This window comes from Nerophis lumbriciformis, linkage group LG05 (genome assembly GCF_033978685.3).
Source record: "Nerophis lumbriciformis linkage group LG05, RoL_Nlum_v2.1, whole genome shotgun sequence".
Classification (NCBI taxonomy): domain Eukaryota; kingdom Metazoa; phylum Chordata; class Actinopteri; order Syngnathiformes; family Syngnathidae; genus Nerophis; species Nerophis lumbriciformis.
Genome location: NC_084552.2, coordinates 28099537 through 28119630, shown reverse-complemented (window position 1 = coordinate 28119630; position 20094 = coordinate 28099537). Strand labels below are relative to the sequence as shown.

The following is a 20094-nucleotide window of genomic DNA, read 5'->3' as shown; positions in this document are numbered from 1 at the left end:
TGTTTATGTCTGGCTTTGCCTCAGCAGGTAGTTTTTCTTTTCCTTTTTAAACTCTAGTCTAAACTCAGATGACCCCAAACGTGAAACCCCACCTTTATCAGCCACAGACTTCAAATAAACACCCCAGAGCGTTGGTTATTTTAGCCAAGGCGACATTCCCTGAGGAGGAGGAAACAAGACCCCCCCTCCAGACAGCAAGGTTATGACAATCAAGTCATGAATGAAGAATAGAAACCACAACATGGATGTTTGTCCTGTTCATCTAACCTTAAAAGGCATATTAAAAATAAATAAAAATAAATAAACATTGATATTTCCACAGGGGTCGCAGGGAGAGGCCGGGGCACCTGGTTTTAAAGGGTCAAAGGTGAGCTAATCAAATGATCGGATTACCATGTTAAGCTTTTTTTTGCCATTTTTTTGTAATCCATGATATAAAATATATCTTGTATGTATCCCACATCAGGGCGAGACTGGCGATAAAGGAGATTATGGGCCTGCCGGGCCGAAGGTAAGCATTTATTACTCCTAAATGTTGGCGTATAGAGGGCCTGATCGACTAAGATCCAAATAACAAAGGCTAAACAAACTGTATATATGAGCGGACCAATCGTGGATATGTTGGGTGTGATCTACAGAGACGGCATGTAGAATTGATAACTGGTGCAGACCGCCCTATTTAAAAGAGGTTTTTGCATGTACTACGCGGCGTTCACCATGGAGATACTAATTTACTGCACATTCATGTTATCATGCTCCTACTTGTGGTGTTTTGAAACACGCAGGTGACATGTATAACTTTCTACGGGCATTTTAGTAGCCGTCCTGCAGTGCATTTACAATGGAACTCCCTTTTTAGCGCTCTGGAGACAGTCAGCCAGCGTGCCCTAGAATGTTCGAGATGCAAGAAAATGCAAATGTCAAGAATATATATTTTAATATATGAAAAAACAAATGTAATAAAAAAAACATTACCAGCGGACACAGAAACGCATCAATTGAATCTGTTTTAATCAGCTCCTTAAAGGAGTCATATTATGATTTTTTTTTTCTACAAAACTCAAAACCAGTGAATTTGGCACATTGTGTAATTCGTAAATAAAAACAGAATACAATGATTTGCAAATCCTTTTCAACGTATATTCAATTTAATAGACTGCAAAGACAAGATATGTAATGTTTGAACGGACAATAAAATTTGTTTTTGCAAATAATCATTAACTTAGAATTTAATGGCAGCAACACGTTGCAAAAAAGTTGGCAGACCAATTGTTTAAGCTTTCCAGGTGGAATTATTTCCCATTCTTGCTTGATGTACAGCTTAAGTTGTTTAACAGTCCGGGGGTCTCCGTTGTGGTATTTTAGGCTTCATATTGTGCCACACATTTTAAATTGGAGACACTTCTGGACTATAGGCAGGCCAGTCTAGTACCCGCACTCTTTTACTATGAAGCCATGCTGTTGTAACACTTGGCTTGGCATTGTCTTGCTGAAATAAGCAGGGGCGTCCATGATAACGTTGCTTGGATGGCAAAACCTGTATGTAACTTTCAGCATTAATGGTGCCTTCACAGATGTGTAAATTAACCATGCTTTGGGCACTAATACACCCCCATACCATCACAGATGCTGGCTTTTCAACTTTGCGCCTATAACAATCCGTATGGTTCTTTCCCTCTTTGTTCCGGAGGACACAACGTCCACAGTTTCCAAAAAAATTTTTAAATGTGGACTCGTCAGACCACAAAACACTTTTCCACTTTGCATCAGTCCATCTTAGATGAGCTCAAGCCCAGCAAAGCCGGCGGCGTTTCTGGGTATTGTTGATAAATAGTAAATGGGTTATACTTATATAACGCTTTTCTACCTTCAAGGTACTCAAAGCGCTTTGACACTATTTCCAAATTCACCCATTCACACACACATTCACACACTGATGGCGGGAGCTGCCAGGCAAGGCCCTAACCACGACCCATCAGGAGCAAGGGTGAAGTGTCTTGCTCAAGGACACAACGGACGTGACTAGGTTGGTAGAAGGTTGGGATCGAACCAGGAACCCTCAGGTTGCTGGCACGGCCACTCTCCCAACCGTGCCACGCTTTCGCTTTGCATAGTAGAGTTTTAACTTGCACTTACAGATGTAGCGACAAACTGTAGTTACTGACAGTGGTTTTTGGAAGTGTTCCTGAGCCCATGTGGTGATATCCTTTACACACTGATGTTGCTTTTTGATGCAGTACCGCCTGAGGGATCAAAGGTCCGTAATATCATCGCTTACGTGCAGTGATTTCTCCGGACTCTCTGACCCTTTTGATGATATTACTGACCGTAGATGGTGAAATCCCTAAATTCCTTGCAATAGCTCGTTGAGAAATGTTTTTCTTCAACTGTTCGACAATTTGCTCAAGCATTCGTTCACAAAGTGAGGATGGCGCCCCATCCTTGTTTGTGAATGACTGAGCATTTCATGGAAGCTGCTTTTATACCCAATCATGGCACCCACATGTTCCCAATTAGCCTGATCACCTGTGGGACGTTCCAAATAAGTGTTTGATGAGCATTTCCCATTTTTCTCAGTCTTTTTTGTCACGTGGCCAGCTTTTTTGAAACATGTTGCAGGCATCAAATTCCAAATGAACTAACATTAGCAAAAAATAACAAAGTTTTCAATGTATTCAATACATTCAATAGATTATGATTTACAAATCGTCTTCAAGCCATTACCATAAAATGCATTAAGACGGATATCAAATATAAATCATATTCAGGCAATGTTATCAGATTTAAATGCTGGTTACATTCATGAGTGCACCTATTCACAATTCATGAATAAAATAACATACCAAATGACCATGTCCATGCAGGGCCCGCCAGGGCAAAAAGGAGACCAAGGGGCCACCGAAATCATCAACTACAATGGGAATATACAGGAAGCTTTACAGGTCAGAGAGTTAAATAGTGCTAATACTAATACTGTTTCTTAGGGTGTGTCTGTGCAACATGCTGACAGAAAGGTTTGTTTTTTCTGCAATGGTATTTCTCTTTCTCCTCTCCTTGTTCCACTTGTTTGGCCTGCTGCAGAAGATTACCACAGTCACAGTGACGGTAACTATGATAGGCTTCAGTGTGTGCTTTGTGTGTACTAAGACATTTCCATTACACATTGCAATGGATGCAACGGTACACAATAAAATACTGAGCCGATCGGTGTCACCACTGCAGCTCACGTTGCCGGAACCAATTCAGCCCACTATGCGGACTCGTAGCTAAAACTATTTGACTGAACTATTGACCCAGGCTGGGAGACTAAATTTCAAGATCAAGATGCTTTATTGTTGTCCATTCTTTAACATGTACAAGACACATAAGAACTGAAATTTCATTTTTGGTACAGTCCCACTAAGAGCAGACATACGTTACAAGGGGACAAGACGGGACCGCCAACGGTTCAGCCACTTGCGGCGCTCCTTAAAAAAGGTAGGAAAAAGGTGACATTGGGAAAGGGGGAAGAGTAAAAAAAAAAATTCAGTCTAAGGCTGGACCCTCAGGAGGGGTCCAGACTGAGTCCGAGGAAAAAAACCTCACATAGCATGGCACACATAAACATGATACATGTAATCACAACAACTCGCAACAGAGGGGGGGGATTTGGGGCCCTGGAGGCCGGCTGCCACTATAAAGCGCTACTCAGCCATCCTCAACCCCGGAGGAATTAAGCAGCGGTGAAGGCGTTGATTGGGGGAGGGGCGGGTGCGTGCATGTATGCCCAATTAACTTGGGTGAGATGTTGAAATGTTTTTGTGGACTGGGGCCGATCTCAAAGTTCGACACCAGGTGTTGTTGAAAAAAAGGAAGGTCAAAAGCGTCCATCGTTGAGGAGTCCTCGGGGGAGTTCTTCAGAACAGCCTGTTCCTGATACCATCAAGGCCATTCGAGGGAGTCAAATCGTAGATTAAGATTTTGTTTTCTTCGAGCAGTCAAAACAATGACCTGCCTGCTCTGTGTGTCCGTGCTGGATATCTCAAATTCAATTTAATTCTTCCTTCTCAGCAAGCTTCTCCAAGATGAGATCCATTTTGCGATTCAAATCAGAAATCGCCCCAGTCTGTGTTCCCACAGCTCGACCCAATCCTTCCATTGCGATGAACAGCCGTTGGGCTCCTTGAGTGGCTGCCATCGTCTTCCGAATTTGACGATACACCAGAGCAATGCCCAGCCCAATCAGCAGGTGCCCCGCGATCACGGTTCCAAATAGGTAGATGTCTTCCACGTCCTCGATGGAAAGAACTGAGAGGCACATGAGTCTCCATTTATCCCAGGAATCTCTCACGTACCCCGCAGCAATGGTTCCATCAGGGCAGCCAGGCTCCCCCGAACCTCTTTTCCTTGTCGAAAAGACTTTGTCAATTGCGTCGAGAGTCCAGCTGATCATATCAATGTTTGATATTTAGATTTGAGGACAGCGCAAAGAAAGAGGCTTCAAAAAAGTTCAGACAAGACAAGGACACAATGAGAAAAATGTGACCGCCCTCACCAAGAGGCAAGACAGAAAGTCTTAGTCTCAAAATTTACTTATGGAGTTAATCAGAAGAAAAATCGGTAACACTTTAGTATGGGGAACATATTCACCATTAATTAGTTGCTTATTAAAGTAACAGACTTAATTTGGAGTTATTTGGACATTAGGGGAACATATAAGGGTTAGGGTTAGGGTTACTAATCAGCAATAATTCTGAGGTTATTGAGGGAACACTCTTAGTTAGTGGCTTACTGGTTGTATAATAAGGCCATGCAGAATAAGGCATCAATAAGTACTTAATAATGACTAATTAAGAGCCAATATGTTACCAATTTGCATGTTAATAAGCAACTAATTAACGGTGAAAATGTGTTCCCCATGCTAAAGTGTTACCGAAAAATGATATCTGAAACTTGTTTTAATCACACTTTTTATATATGTGTTTACTCTGATTCAACTCCTCAGATATAACATGTACTAAAAACCTCTACAGATACTTTTGAGTTTGTGTTTTGCCACAAAATAATTGTTCCTAAAATGTATCATTGAACTAGTTTTATGCTGACACACATTGTTACTTCACACTACCTCAAATTCAAATGGCACTTTAATGTATTTCCATTAAATATGATCTATTTGAGTTGTTACATTTGGGCCACCACTTGCCACTAAGAAGTTTGAAAGTGTTGTGTTTAATTACTGTTAACTTGAGAAAAGTCTTATAGTACACCACTGATACTTTGTTTTCCTGCAAAACGCAGTTTTGCTGACAAGCAAAATAAAGAGATGTTTTTATAGGAAAATTAAAATGAATCAAAACCGTAGTCCAAAAACCTGAGTACGGACCATACCGTGGATTACCTGTACCGTTGCACCCCTATTATAAATAATTTGCATGAGCCAACACTGCCATCAACATGTTTGCATAACAGTGAATGAAAGTGTATGTATGATCCCTAAATTAAATTGATCAACACATTTACCAACAACAATACAATGATTAATGTGACACATCTAACAAAGTATGCATGTATGGCCTCCAAGTCCACTGGAGGCCTTACTGAAGTGTGGAAAAATGACTCAAGTAGTATTTGTTGAAGGAATGTTCCCCCATGTTCAGTAATGCAACATGTGATATCTGTATTTTGTATTCTTTATTTAACTTTTTTCTTATTTAAGGCCTCAAGATAACCCTCATTTTTGGATTTGGTTGGTCTTAATTGAAAACAATACAAATAAATCATTTTTATTCAGTATATACATTTTATTTCAAAGTAATTAATTTTTATGCGTTATTATACTTTATTTTTTATTTTTAGAAAGCTCATTTTCATTTCATTGTATTTCATCCACTTAGCTTTACCATCTTGAAGGCTACATGGATGAAGAAGCAGCTTTTTGACTAATGTGTCATACATTCAAGATATAATACAATGAATGTGTTCAGGCTGACATGTTGTGGTCGTCCTCGGCATGTTTACCAGCATTGTGTTCACTTCTTAACTAACTGCTGATTGCTTTCGCTATGAGTTTTTGTTTTTGTATATTTAATTTTCCCTGGATTCACATGACTTCTGTGTTACCTTTGATGGATAAAGTAACGTCTTTGTTTGTGTGAAGGGTCCACCGGGTCCTCCTGGGCCTATAGGACCGCATGGTATTAAGGTAAATTGTCCAGAAAATACCCATTGTTTTTAAAGTAACAAAAATTGATGACATGTCCTCATTTTGTCCAACAGGGGGACCGTGGTTTGCCAGGCCTCCCTGGACTAGATGGCGAAAGAGTGAGATAGTGTTTGTTATGGATGCTATCAATCACATTCTGGACCTAAACTTACAAATTCCCGTTTGTGTGCACTTTTTCTCTCAGGGCTACAAGGGCTCCAAGGGAGACATGGGAATGCCGGGTGCATCGGGAGACAAGGGAGCGACTGGTTTACCAGGATTACCTGTAAGAAATAAACATGGCCGCAGAGACGTGTTACAGTTCTGAAAGCATTGTGTGTGTGTTCCTTTTAGGGGGTTAATGGGGTAAAGGGAGACAAGGGTGATTCAGGTCTGCCTGGTCCTCAAGGCTCCTCGGTGAGTGTCAGAATTCTCATTGGAATTATAACACTGTTTGAAACCTCAACCGTGTCTGTTTTTAGATTATTGGCACACCAGGGACATCAGGACCACACGGCCCCCCTGGACCTATGGTGAGTTAAAGTACACCAGGGCTCTTCAATGGCTGCTGCGGGGCTAAATACAACAAGCAAGTTCAGTTCCAAACCTGAGCAACAGGTTCACAAAAAGGCAATTTGATCACAAAGCAGCCATGTACGTCTGACTTGGTTGCCAGAAGTACACCGAGTCTGACACTCCTTTTGAACTCCATTGCCAACTTTAAAACTCCAACAGCAGCTCTCATAAGACTGCTACTGAGGCAGCGCTAGCCAGTTGTTTTTATTTATTTTTATTTTATTTTTTTTACAAAAATGTGCATGCTTTCCAGTTGTGTAAGTACCGTATTTTTCGGAGTATAAGTCGCACCGGAGTATAAGTCGCACCTGCCGAAAATGCATAATAAAGAAGGAAAAAAACATATATAAGTTGCACTGAAACCCGGCCAAACTATGAAAAAAACTGCGACTTATAGTCCGAAAAATATGGTACCAGTTCAGGCACCATTTAAGCACTGACCATACTTGCCAACCTTGAGACCTCCGATTTTGGGAGGCGGGGGGGGGCGTGGTTGGGGGCGTGGCTAAGAGGGGAGGAGTATATTTACAGCTAGAATTCACCAAGTCAAGTATTTCATATATATATATATATATATATATATATATATATATATATATATATATATATATATATATATATATAAGAAATACTTGACTTTCAGTGAATTCTAGCTATAAATATATATTTATTTTATTATATATATATAAAATAAATACTTGAATTTCAGTGTTCATTTATTTACACATATACACACACATAACACTCATCTACTCATTGTTGAGTTAAGGGTTGAATTGTCCATCCTTGTTCTATTCTCTGTCACTATTTTCCGAACCATGCTGAACACCCTCTCTGATGATGCATTGCTGTGTGGCACGCACAAAAGTGCTTTCATCAAATGCACTAGATGGCAGTATTGTCCTGTTTAAGAGTGTCACAACATTGCTGTTTACGGCAGACGAACTGCTTTACGGTAGACGAAAACGTGACTGCTGTTGTTGTGTGTTGTTGCCGCGCTGGGAGGACGTTAATGAAACTGCCCAACAATAAACCCACATAAGAAACCAAGAACTCTCCCTCAATCATTCTACAGTTATAACGTCATTGGGCAGGTACGCTGTTTATATTGTGGGAAAGCGGACTCAGGTCCGTATAGACCTGAGTCCGCCTGAATTTCGGGAGATTTTCGGGAGAAAATTTGTCCCGGGAGGTTTTCGGGAGAGGCGCTGAATTTCGGGAGTCTCCCGGAAAATCCAGGAGGGTTGGCAAGTATGGCACTGACTCCGTTTCTCAAATAACGATTTGGTACTAGTATCGATTGAAATGTAGACAATACCTATTCATAGACACGAGGGAGGAGTTCCATTCTGATGTTGATTTAAAAGCCTGTTCCTTATAGCCACCTGAGTTCACTGCCTAAATTAACACTATGTTTTGTCCTTTAGGGCCCCCATGGTTTCCCTGGACCAAAGGTAATAAATGCCTCCACCCTTTTGCCAGTTGTCTTGAGGGTTGTAATTAGTGGAGCATGTTAACCTACTTTTCTTGTAAACTTATGACGCAGGGGGAAGGTGGTTTGCATGGCACCAAGGGCGCGCGTGGGGAGGCCGGCCACAAGGGCGACAGAGGACCATTGGGCCTTCCTGTAAGTGCAAAAAAATCCCTCATTTGTTTGTATTGCTGTCACAAAAATGACTACACCTCCCACATTTCAACAACTGTTTTGATAACATCTTCTCAAGGGATTATACTCTCAAACCAACCAGTAACTCGTGAACTGTCATTATTTGTATAACTTCTAAATTCAGACATGATTCTTGTATTGAAATACAAATTACCACACTGTTTGAGTTGTGTCAGGCTTGTCCCTGACAGTTTGGTCATGTTTTAGTTTTTCTTCTGCGTTTGTCTTTGTTTCCTGTCAGCGCTCTTATTTTGGTTATTTCCTGATTATCTCCCTGAGTGCTTTGTCCCCTCAGCTGTGGCTGATTGGCACCTGGCCACACCTGGTGTCAATCAGCCAGCTGCTATTTATACCTGCCCTGCCCTCCAGTCACTGCTGGATTATTGTAGTGTCTATTTGTCAATGTCGCTTCTACCTGTTGATTGTCAATGTCATTTCTACTTGTCCATGTCAGTGTAGCTGGGTGAGGTAGCGGTAAGCTATATTCTGTAGCTGTTTGTTGTTTGCTGTCTTTTTGTTCCTCGTCTTCCAGTTCCTGTTTCCCTGGCATCCTGTTTCTAGTTCCTGGTTTGTGTTTTTTTTAATATTTTTGGACATTAAATCATGTTTTCCTGGACAAAGCCTGCCATCTCTGCATCTTGGGGTTCGCCACCTACACACTCTGACAGAGTCTTGGGGTTCGCCACCTACACACTCTGACAGAGTCTTGGGGTTCGCCACCTACACACTCTGACAGAGTCTTTGGGTTCGCCACCTACACACTGTGACTGCCATCTCTGCACACTCTGACAGAGTCTTGGGGTTCGCCACCTACACACTGTGTAGGTGGCGAACCCCAAGACTCTGACAGAGTGTGTAGGTGGCAAACCCCAAGACTCTGTCAGGGTGTGTAGGTGGCGAACCTACACACTGTGTAGGTGGCGAACCCCAAGACTCTGACAGAGTGTGTAGGTGGCGAACCCCAAGACTCTGTCAGAGTGTGTAGGTGGCGAACCCCAAGACTCTGTCAGAGTGTGTAGGTGGCGAACCCCAAGATGCAGAGATGGCGGGCTTTGTCCAGGAAAACATGATTTAATGTCCAAAAATATAAAGAAAAAACACAAACTAGGAACAGGAAACAGTATGCCAGGGAAACAGGAACTGGAAGACGAGGAACAAAAAGACAGCAAACTACAAACAGCTACAGAATATAGCTTACCGCTACCGCATCCAGCTACACTGACATGGACAAGTAGAAATGACATTGACAATCAACAGGTAGAAGCGACATTGACAGGTAGACACTACAATAATTCAGCAGTGACTGGAGGGCAGGTATAAATAGCAGCTGGCTGATTGACACCAGGTGTGGCCAGGTGCCAATCAGCCACAGCTGAGGGGACAAAGCACTCAGGGAGATAATCAGGAAATAACCAAAATAAGAGCGCTGACAGGAAACAAAAACAAACGCAGAAGAAAAACTAAAACATGACCAAACTGTCAGGGACAAGCCTGACAAGTTGGAGATCTGCCTTAAATTTAACAGGGGAAGTACTTTGTTTTTCTGTATTTGGTCGAGAACATTTTAAATCAAAACATGGCGGAGATATTTTATGAAACAATCTTGCCTTCCTTCACACTTCCTCCAAACAAGCCGTTTTTAATTTGCCCAATTTGTGACGTTTTTCCCAGTTGTGACATCAGCGGATAGCTCCATATATGGCAATGTTTTACCCAAAGAGCGTTGTGCGTGTCCGCCATTAGAGTCAATAAGCTCCATCTTTTTCTCTATCCTCTTGTTGTGGGGCAGACTGGTTCATACATCCAATCCAATCCACTTGATTTATATAGCAATATTTAAAAAAACAACAAAAGTTTCACAAAGTTCTGCACAGTAGTTAAAATAATCATTTTAAAGCAGGATAAACCAAGGGCAGTCTAGTGTAAGAAACATTTAACTTAAGAAAAAAACTAAATACATTAAAAAAAAATTTAAAATTGACTAAGATCACACAACTCTCATGCTGGTTTAAAAGTTTTAAGACGTGATTTGAAACTTATTAAAGAAGGAGACAGCCAAATAGCCAGAGGGAGCTCGTTCCAAAGTTTCAAAGCCCCAACAGAAAACGCACTACTCTGAAGTTTAATATGTTTTTTGGGACGACAAGAAGAAATTGTTCCGCAGACCTCAGAGAGGAAGTGTGTAGATTTTTAAGAGGTCTAATACAAACCCCAAAACCAGTGAAGTTGGCACATTGTGTAATTCGTAAATAAAAAATAATGATACAATGATTTGCAAATCCTTTTCAACTTATATTTAATTGAATAAACTGCAAAGACAAGCTACTTAACGTTCGAACTGGTAAACTTTGCAAATATTAGCTCATTTGGAATTTGATGCCGCAACATGTTTCAAAAAAGCTGGCACAAGTGGCAAACAAGACTGAGAAAGTTGAGGAATGCTCATCAAACACTTATTTGGAACATCCCACAGGTGAACAGGCTATTTGGGAACAGGTGGGTGCCATGATTGGGTATAAAAGCAGCTTCCATGAAATGCTCAGTCATTCACAAACAAGGATGGGGCGAGGGTCACCACTTTGTGAACAAATGTGTGAGCAAATTGTCGAACAGTTTAAAAAACAACATTTCTCAACGAGCTATTGCTAAGGAATTTATGGATTTTACCATCTACGGTCTGTAATATCATCAAAAAGTTCAGTGAATCTGGAGAAATCACTGCACGTAAGCGGAAATGCCCGTGACCTTCGATCCCTCAGGCGGTACTGCATCAAAAACCGACATCAGTTTGTAACACTTCAAAAAACCACTGTAAGTAAGTACAGTCCGTCGCTACATCTGTAAGTGCAAGTTAAAACTCTACTATGCAAAGCCAAAGCCATTTATCAACAACACCCAGAAAGACCGCCGGCTTCGCTGGGCCCGAGCTCATCTAAGATGGACTGATGCAAAGTGTGAAAGTGTTCTGTGGTATGATCAGTCAACGTTTCAAATTGTTTTTGGAAACTGTAGACGTTGTGTCCTCCGTACCAAAGAGGAAAGGACCATCCGGACTGTTATAGGTGCAAAGTACAAAAGCCAGCATCTGTGATGGTATGGGGGTGTATTAGTGCCTAAGGCATGGGCAACTTACAGATCTGTGAAGGCACCATTAATACTAAAAGGTACATACAGGTTTTGGAGCAACATATGTTGCCATCCAAGCAACGTTATCATGGACGCCCCTGCTCATTTCAGCAAGACAATGCCAAGCCACATTCTGCACGTGTTAGAACAGCGTTGCTTCATAGTAAAAAAGTGCGGGTACTAGACTGGCCTGCCTGTAGTCCAGACCTGTTTCCCTATTGAAAATGTGTGGCGCATTATGAAGCCTAAAATTAGACAACGGAAACCCCGGACTGTTGAACAACTTAAGCTGTACATAAAGCAAGAATGGGAAAGATTTCCACTTGAAAAGCTTCAAAAATTGTTCTCCTCAGTTCCCCAACGTTTACTGAGTGTTGTTAAAAGGAAAGGCCATGTAACACAGTGGTAAAAATGCCCCTGTGCCAACTTTTTTGCAATGCGTTGCTGCCATTAAATTCTATATGAATTATTATTTGCAAAAAAAAAATAGGTTTCTCAGTTCAAACATTAAATATCTTGTCTTTGTAGTCTATTCAATTGAATATAAGTTGAAGAGGATTTGCAAATCATTGTATTCCGTTTTTATTTACGATTTACACAACTTGCCAACTTCACTGACTTAGGGTTTTGTATATTGTGACGCTAATCCGTTAAGATATTTCAAAACAAAACAGTAACATTTAAAAATAAATTTTAAAATAAACTGCTAGCCAAAAAGGGGCTCTTGTTTTTTTGTGCCAGTTAAAAGGCGAGCAGCAGCATTTTGGACTTACTCCAATCGAGCAAGTGAGACCTGGTTCCCTCCAACATGAAGTGAGTTGCAGTAGTCTAAACGTGATGAAATAAAAGCATGGATTACCCACTTTAAGTTTTGAAAAGACAAAACTGCTTTAATTTTTGCTTAAATTCTCCGACGCACACGCATTCTCCGTCGTTGCCATGTCTAATACAAAGTAGAGTATAGTTCTAACTTATATCTGTCATTAAACTCCATAAGGAAAGCACTTAAAACTACAACATGGCTTGCGGGGAAAAGACACAGTCGAAGTGGAGTAACATAAACAAGACCCCCTACAAAACAGCGTATGTATGTATATATATATATATATATATATATACACACATATATATATAGATATATATATATATGTGTGTATGTATATGTGTGTGGAAAGTAACTGTGTAAAGTAAGTGTATATTTACAGTACTATCCCACTAAATATGAGATATTATTGTATAAATATCTGGTAACATAAGTGAGTAGCTATATAATTGCCACTTTTCTACATTGCAGTATGGTACTGGTTGTTTTTTTAGTAATATGTATTTATTCATTTGATAGGGAAATCATAATACAGGTACTGAGAAAACAGACACTCTTTTTTTTGTGTGTCTTTCATTTAGCTATGTAACTAATTATGCAGCCCCAGGTCAAGTCAAATTGTTTTGGTGTACCCCTCAGATTATATTTAATTTTCTCTAAATCTAAGAAAAACATGAGGTCCTTAAACCACAGGGAGGCCTTGGGGGCAAACTGTGATTTCCACTCCAGTAAAATCCTTCAGCGAGCTATTAATGATGCAAAGGCAATACTATCTCTAAAAGTCTGCTTCATTTTTTGATAGTTTGGTGGAATTCCAAAAATCGCCAATTCTGCACAAGGTGTCAATTTAAAATTAAATGCATCTGCAAGATGTTTAAAAATATTAATCCAGTAGGCTTTTAGACAGGGACAGGACCATGTGTCATGTTTGCCGGAGTCGATTGACAGCGATTACATGTATCTGCTATATTGGCATACATTTTGGAAAGTTTAAATGGTAAATGGGTTATACTTGTATAGCGCTTTTCTACCTTGAAGGTACTCAAAGCGCTTTGACACTATTTCCACATTCACCCATTCACACACACATTCACACACTGATGGCGGGCACTGCTATGTAAGGGGCTAACCACGACCCATCAGGAGCAAGGGTGAAGTGTCTTGCTCAAGGACACAACGGACGCGACGTGGTTGGTATAAGGTGGGGATCGAACCAGGAACCCTCAGGTTGCTGGCACGGCCACTCTCCCAACAGCGCCACGCCGTCCCCTGTTTAGCGTTAGTAAAACATATGCGAAGGACAACCTTAAAGGCCTACTGATATGCGATTTTCTTATTCAAACGGGGATAGCAGGTCCATTCTATGTGTCATACTTGATCATTTCGCGATATTGCCATATTTTTGCTGAAAGGATTTAGTAGAGAACATCGACGATAAACTTCGCAACTTTTGGTCGCTGATAAAAAAGCCTTGCCTGTACCGGAAGTGGCAGACGAGTAGCGTGACGTCACCGGTTGTGGAGCTCCTCACATCTGCACATTGTTTACAATCATGGCCACCAGCAGCGAGAGCGATTCAGACCGAGAAAGCGACGATTTCCCCATTAATTTGAGCGAGGATGAAAGATTTGTGGATGAGGAAAGTGAGAGTGAAGGACTAGAGGGCAGTGGGAGCAATTCAAATAGGGAAGATGCTGAGAGAGGCGGGTGGGACCTGATATTCAGCTGGGAATGACTAAAACAGTAAATAAACACAAGACATATATATACTATATTAGCCACAACACAACCAGGCTTATATTTAATATGCCACAAATTAATCCCGCATAACAAACACCTCCCCCCTCCCGTCCATATAACTCAAACACCTGCACAACACACTCAATCCCACAGCCCAAAGTACCGTTCGCCTCCCCAAAGTTCATACAGCACATATATTTCCCCAAAGTCCCCAAATTTATGTACGTGACATGCACATAGCGGCACGCACGTACGGGCAAGCGATCAAATGTTTGGAAGCCGCAGCTGCATGCATACTCACAAGAACCGCCTCTGCGCATCCAACTCAAAGTCCTCCTGGTAAGAGTCTCTGTTGTCCCAGTTCTCCACAGGCCAATGGTAAAGCTTGACTGTCATCTTCCGGCAATGTAAACAATGAAACACCGGCTGTGTTTGTGTTGCTGGAGCCGCCCGCAATACACCGCTTCCCACCTACAGCTTTCTTCTTTGCTGTCTCCATTGTTCATTGAACAAGTTGAAATAGCTTCACCAACACAGATGTCCAGAATAATGTGGAATTTTGCGATGAAAACAGACGACTTAATAGCTGGCCACCATGCTGTCCCAAAATGTCCTCTACAATCCGTGACGTCATGCGCAGACGTCACCATACCGAGACGTTTTCAGCAAGATATTTCGCGCAAAATTTAAAATTGCGCTTTAGTAAGCTAATCCGGCCGTATTGGCATGTGTTGCAATGTTAAGATTTCATCATTGATATATAAACTATCAGACTGCGTGGTCGGTAGTAGTGGGTTTCAGTAGGCCTTTAAATGGTATTAGATTAAGCTTTGAACAAGATGCGCTATCATTTATTTGTATCAATGCAGATTTCCAGTCATTGTCGTCCAAAACTTTGTAAAATTTAACCTTTTTATTAGATTTTTTCATTATAAATGACGTGGTGACGTCACGTTGACAAGACAGTGCCATACCACGCCCCCCGCCACGTTCACACACCTTCGACACCCCACCATCGCAAGTAGCCTGAAAACCGTGAAAATCTACCCCTTGCAACCTTTCACAGGACACAGTTACATTGTTACTCAGCTTGTGTACTGCTACGCAAGCTGCACACTGACTACTCTAAAATTATGTATAGCATTGTCCCCCCATACAATGGTTGTGAAATGTAAGAGTTGTACTCACATTTGCCAGATACTGTTTGTACAATATGTGTGTGTTTGCCTTCCCTGTGTGTGCACTCATTCATTCCCCTTGATTAGTTTGCCAGCTCCCCAGTAACCCAACGTGTAATTGAGACTGTCCAGTAATAACAGTGTTCATCTGGTACTAATCCCCGCCTTGTCCATGTCACTCATACGTCCATAACCGGCACAGGGAGCCTCCGGCTTGGACGGCAAGCCCGGAATGAGGGTGAGTGTCACAAGAGGAATTGTTGTCCTGTCCCTGTTCCCTTTTCTTTTCTCGAGCTTTCACACCTTCCCCACTTCCTATTTCTCACCCACACTGTGTTGTGAAAATATATTCGGCTGGCAGAAACGCTCATGCATTACCTCACAGACCCCGTTTAGCATGTGGACGTCCTAAGCTTCCATTTGCTCATGATTAGGAATCATATTTAAAAACAGCGCCAGTAATACTGTTGTTTCATTTTGCAGGGCACCGACGGGCCTTCAGGTCCGGCTGGTCCGGCCGGCCCGAAGGGAGACCGAGTAAGAAGAATATAGCACTTCTACCGTCACCTTTGACCTCATACTAAGATGCAATTATGTTGTTTTTTTCTTGGATCAGGGCGAGCAAGGAGCGTCGGGTGAGCCAGGACCAAGGGGGCCGTACGGATTGCCTGTGAGTTTGTGTTTGAACTGCAATTTTATCATAATTGGGTGTGCTTTGTGTTATATATATAAGTACCAGTCAAAAGGTTGGACACATTTGTGTTCAATAACATTAAGGCACCATACAGAACTGCAGGCTTTAGACCAGTGTTTTTCAACCTTTTTTGAAACAAGGCACATTTTTTTGCGTTGAAAAAATCCGGAGACACACCACCAGCAGAAATCATTAAAAAACGAAACTCAGGTGACGGTAAAAAGTCGTTGTCGCAATTGTTGGATATGACTTTAAATCATAACCAACCATGCATCAAAATAGCTCTTGTCTCAAAGTAGGTGTACTGCAGTAACGTGCGGTGAGGTTCATGACTAGTGAGGCACTGACTTCATCGCAGTCAGATTTACAAACATATGAACCCTAAAGAGTATCTTATTCACCATTTGATTGGCAGCAGTTAACGGGTTATGTTTGAAAGCTCATACCAGCATTTTTCCCTGCTTGGCACTCAGCATCAAGGGTTGGAATTGGGGGTTAAATCACCAACAATTATTCCCGGGCGCCGCTGCTGCCCACTGCTCCCCTCACATCCCAGGGGGTGAGCAAGGAGATGGGTCAAATGCAGAGGACAAATTTCACCACACCTAGTGTGTGTGTGACAATCATTGGTACTTTAACTTAACTTTAACTTTACACATACAAACTGTAGCACACAAAAAAGCACATTTAATAAAAAAAAACGTTATTATGGTCTTACCTTTACTTATAAGTGCGGGAACAGTGGTGTTCGTGTTGGAGGAGTTGTGAATGAATGAAATATGAAATCCGTGCTGCAGTCTGCAGGTGTACCTAATGTTGTGTCCCTGCAGTCGTTCACGGCTCCTCCGGCGCGAGCATTGTTTTTGCACTTTTTGGCTTCTTGTTAAGTGACTTTTTTTGGGTGGATTCGGTCTTGCACGTGGAGGATTTGGGTGTCGGCTTTGGTTGGTGTGGCGCTCCCGTCGGGGAGTGCAGTCTGCGACGGAGGTGCAATAACCGGCACCAGGAGGCGGGATTACGCGAGCCTCACACAGTGCGTCTTCGCAGCCGTTTTATGATTGCTCAGCACAAGAAATACTTTACACACATACAGTTGTTGACAAAATACACTGTACATTATATACCTCAGCTAACTAAACTATGGAAATGTATAATATAATTCATATAGCAATACGGTCTCACTGCACAGCAGGCCAGCAGTTAGCCGAGTCCGCAATCCATGTTGAGGCACAACTGATTGACGTGCCTCAACTGGCTGCTGATCACCGCACCGTCTCTTCTCAGTATTTGAACGGCAAATGTGAAAATTCAGCGATTTTGAATAAAAAATAATCTAAAACTGGTGAAGTTAAACGGAAAATAACTTTATAGTATAATCACTGGATACATATAACAATTTAATTATTTTTTTTTCTTTTTACATTTTTTTTCTTTCCATGATGGCATGCCTCTAGTGACCGCACGTCACTGGTGTACTGTCACATCACGCCGTGACTTATTTTGAGTTTTTTGCTGTTTTCCTGTGTGTAGTGTTTTAGTTCTTGTTTTGCGCTCCTATTTTGGTGGCTTTTTCTCTTTCTTTTTATATTTTCCTGTAGCAGTTTCATGTCTTCCTTGGAGCGATATTTCCCGCATCTACTTTGTTTTAGCAATCAAGAATATTTGATTATTTTTATTAGAGATGTCCGATAATATCGGACGATAAATGCGTTAAAATGTAACATCGGAAATTATCGGTATCGTTTTTTTTATTATCGGTATCGTTTTTTTTTGTTTTTTTTTTGTTTGTTTTTTTATTAAATCAACATAAAAAACATAAGATACATAGTGCACCAACCCAAAAAACCTCCCTCCCCCATTTACACTCATTCACACTCATTCACACGAAAGGGTTGTTTCTTTCTATTATTAATATTCTGGTTCCTACATTATATATCAATATATATCAATACAGTCTGCAAGGGATACAGTCGGTAAGCACACATGATTGTGCGTGCTGCTGGTCCACTAATAGTACTAACCTTTAACAGTTAATTTTACTCATTTTCATTAATTACTAGTTTCTATGTAACTGTTTTTATATTGTTTTACTTTCTTTTTTTATTCAATAATTTTTTTTTTTATTTATTTATCTTATTGCATTAATTTTTTTTTAAAGTACCTTATCTTCACCATACCTGGTTGTCCAAATTAGGCATAATAATGTGTTAATTCCACGACTGCATATATCGGTTGATATCGGTATCGGTTGATATCGGTATCGGTAAATTAAGAGTTGGACAATATCGGAATATCGGATATCAGCAAAAAGCCATTATCGGACATCCCTAGTTTTTATCCTTCTTTGTGGGGACATTGTTAATTGTCGTGTCATGTTTGGATGTACATTGTGGACGCCGTCTGTGCTCCACAGTAAGTTTTTGCTGTCATCCAGCATTCTGTTTTTGTTTAAAACTGAACTGGCTACAAAGTAGTTTCGTTCTGCATAGCCTTCCCTAAACTTCAATGCCTTTTCTTAGGGACACTCACCTTTTGATTATTTTTGGATTAAGCATTAGACACCTGTTTACCTGCACGATGCCACCCGCTGTTTCCGACATCTACAAAGTAATTAGCTACCGGCTGCCACTTACTGATATGGAAGAGTATTACACGGTTACTCTGCCGAGCTCTAGACAGTACAGACACTCAACAACAACACATAATTTGCAGACTATAATTACTGGTTTGCAAAAAATATTTTTAACCCAAATAGGTGAAATTAGATAATCTCCCATGGCACACCAGACTGTATCTCACGGCACAGTGGTTGGAAAACACGGGCTTAGACTACGTTTACACTGCAGGCCAAAGTGGCCCAAATCTGATTTTTTTTTAATCAGATTTTTTCCAGCCGACTGTGAACACTGCAGGTAAAATTGTGATTTTTATCACTCTAGTGTAAACGCGCATGTGGCCCCCTATTTTTCAAATAGTGGCAATCCCTTATTTCCACAGTCTGCAACCAGACAGAGCAGGGTTTGTCAGAGACTACCTCCAGTATTTGGGAGTGGAGACTATGGACTGGCCTGCCAGCAGTCCTGAACTCAACCCTATTGAAGACGTGTGGGCTCAGCATGGGCATGTTCGTGCCTGAGTGACCAACACAACCACATTGGTGGATTTGCGACAAATGCTGGTTGAAGAATGGGATGCCATCCCACAACAGTGTGTGACTAGGTTGGAGACCAGCCTGAAGAAGAGATGCCAGGTTGTTGTGGCTGTGTGGGGTTCTTCTACACGCCACATGAGTAAATTGTTAATTTTCCGAAGTGTCTTGTTTCTTAAAACCTTAATCATCCAATACACCAAACAAGAGTCAATGGCAAAACAATAAGCTGTTCGGCGTTGGCAGAGTGCATATGGCAAATTTTTATTGGGCGCAACCCACATACTCATCCCACAAAAAGGACGAAAAATCTGACGGAAAGGGTAATTAGCAGGAAAGGGTAATTAAAGTTATTGCCGAGAACCATTCTTACAACAAAGACATGAACCAAACACACATGTCCTCACCTTTTGTGGGATGTTCATATTTCCAGTACTGGTCAGAAGTTTGGACAGACTTTTGCATCCTATAAAATTATGAAGAGTCTCCAAACTTTTGACTAGACCAGGGGTGTCAAAGACATTGGAGCATGGAGCAAAATCTACTCCCAAGTGGGCCGGAATGGTAAAATCATGGCATGATAACTTAAAAATAAAGGCAACTTCAACATGTTGTATTCGTTTTACTTTGGCCAAAAATAGAACAAGCACATTCTGAAAATGTACAAATCAAAAAAATAATCCTCTGGACAAAACACTTCAAATTTGTTGAAAATTCTGAGGAAATTGGTGCAGCTTCAAAAACACAATGAGCTTAGACTTGGTCTCAATGTATCTACAAAGACAGGATTAAACTTTAAGTCACAGTCTTTCTGAGATTGAACAAAAACGCAACATGTAAACTCTTCTAGGTATCCAATACCTTCTTTGTCATGTCCACGTATCAATCCGGTGCTAACTCAACAAACCTTAAGAAACGGAGGTAAAAACTATTCAAAAGGGTTAAGTTCACCTTTCTCG

The 20094-nt window shown here is 41.1% G+C and overlaps 1 protein-coding gene across 1 annotated transcript in view; it reads left to right on the top strand.

The window, feature by feature from the left end:
* Window positions 1-20094, top strand: part of LOC133606711 (uncharacterized) — a 330643-nt gene that overhangs the window by 291058 nt on the left and 19491 nt on the right. Inside the window, exons 20-32 of the mRNA XM_061960959.2 lie at window positions 323-367; window positions 467-511; window positions 2865-2942; window positions 3082-3105; window positions 6140-6184; window positions 6259-6303; window positions 6390-6470; window positions 6539-6601; window positions 6667-6717; window positions 8188-8214; window positions 8307-8387; window positions 15777-15830; window positions 15910-15963. Coding sequence (XP_061816943.1) covers window positions 323-367; window positions 467-511; window positions 2865-2942; window positions 3082-3105; window positions 6140-6184; window positions 6259-6303; window positions 6390-6470; window positions 6539-6601; window positions 6667-6717; window positions 8188-8214; window positions 8307-8387; window positions 15777-15830; window positions 15910-15963 — 693 coding nt within the window. The remainder of the gene's footprint in view (window positions 1-322; window positions 368-466; window positions 512-2864; window positions 2943-3081; window positions 3106-6139; window positions 6185-6258; window positions 6304-6389; window positions 6471-6538; window positions 6602-6666; window positions 6718-8187; window positions 8215-8306; window positions 8388-15776; window positions 15831-15909; window positions 15964-20094) is intronic.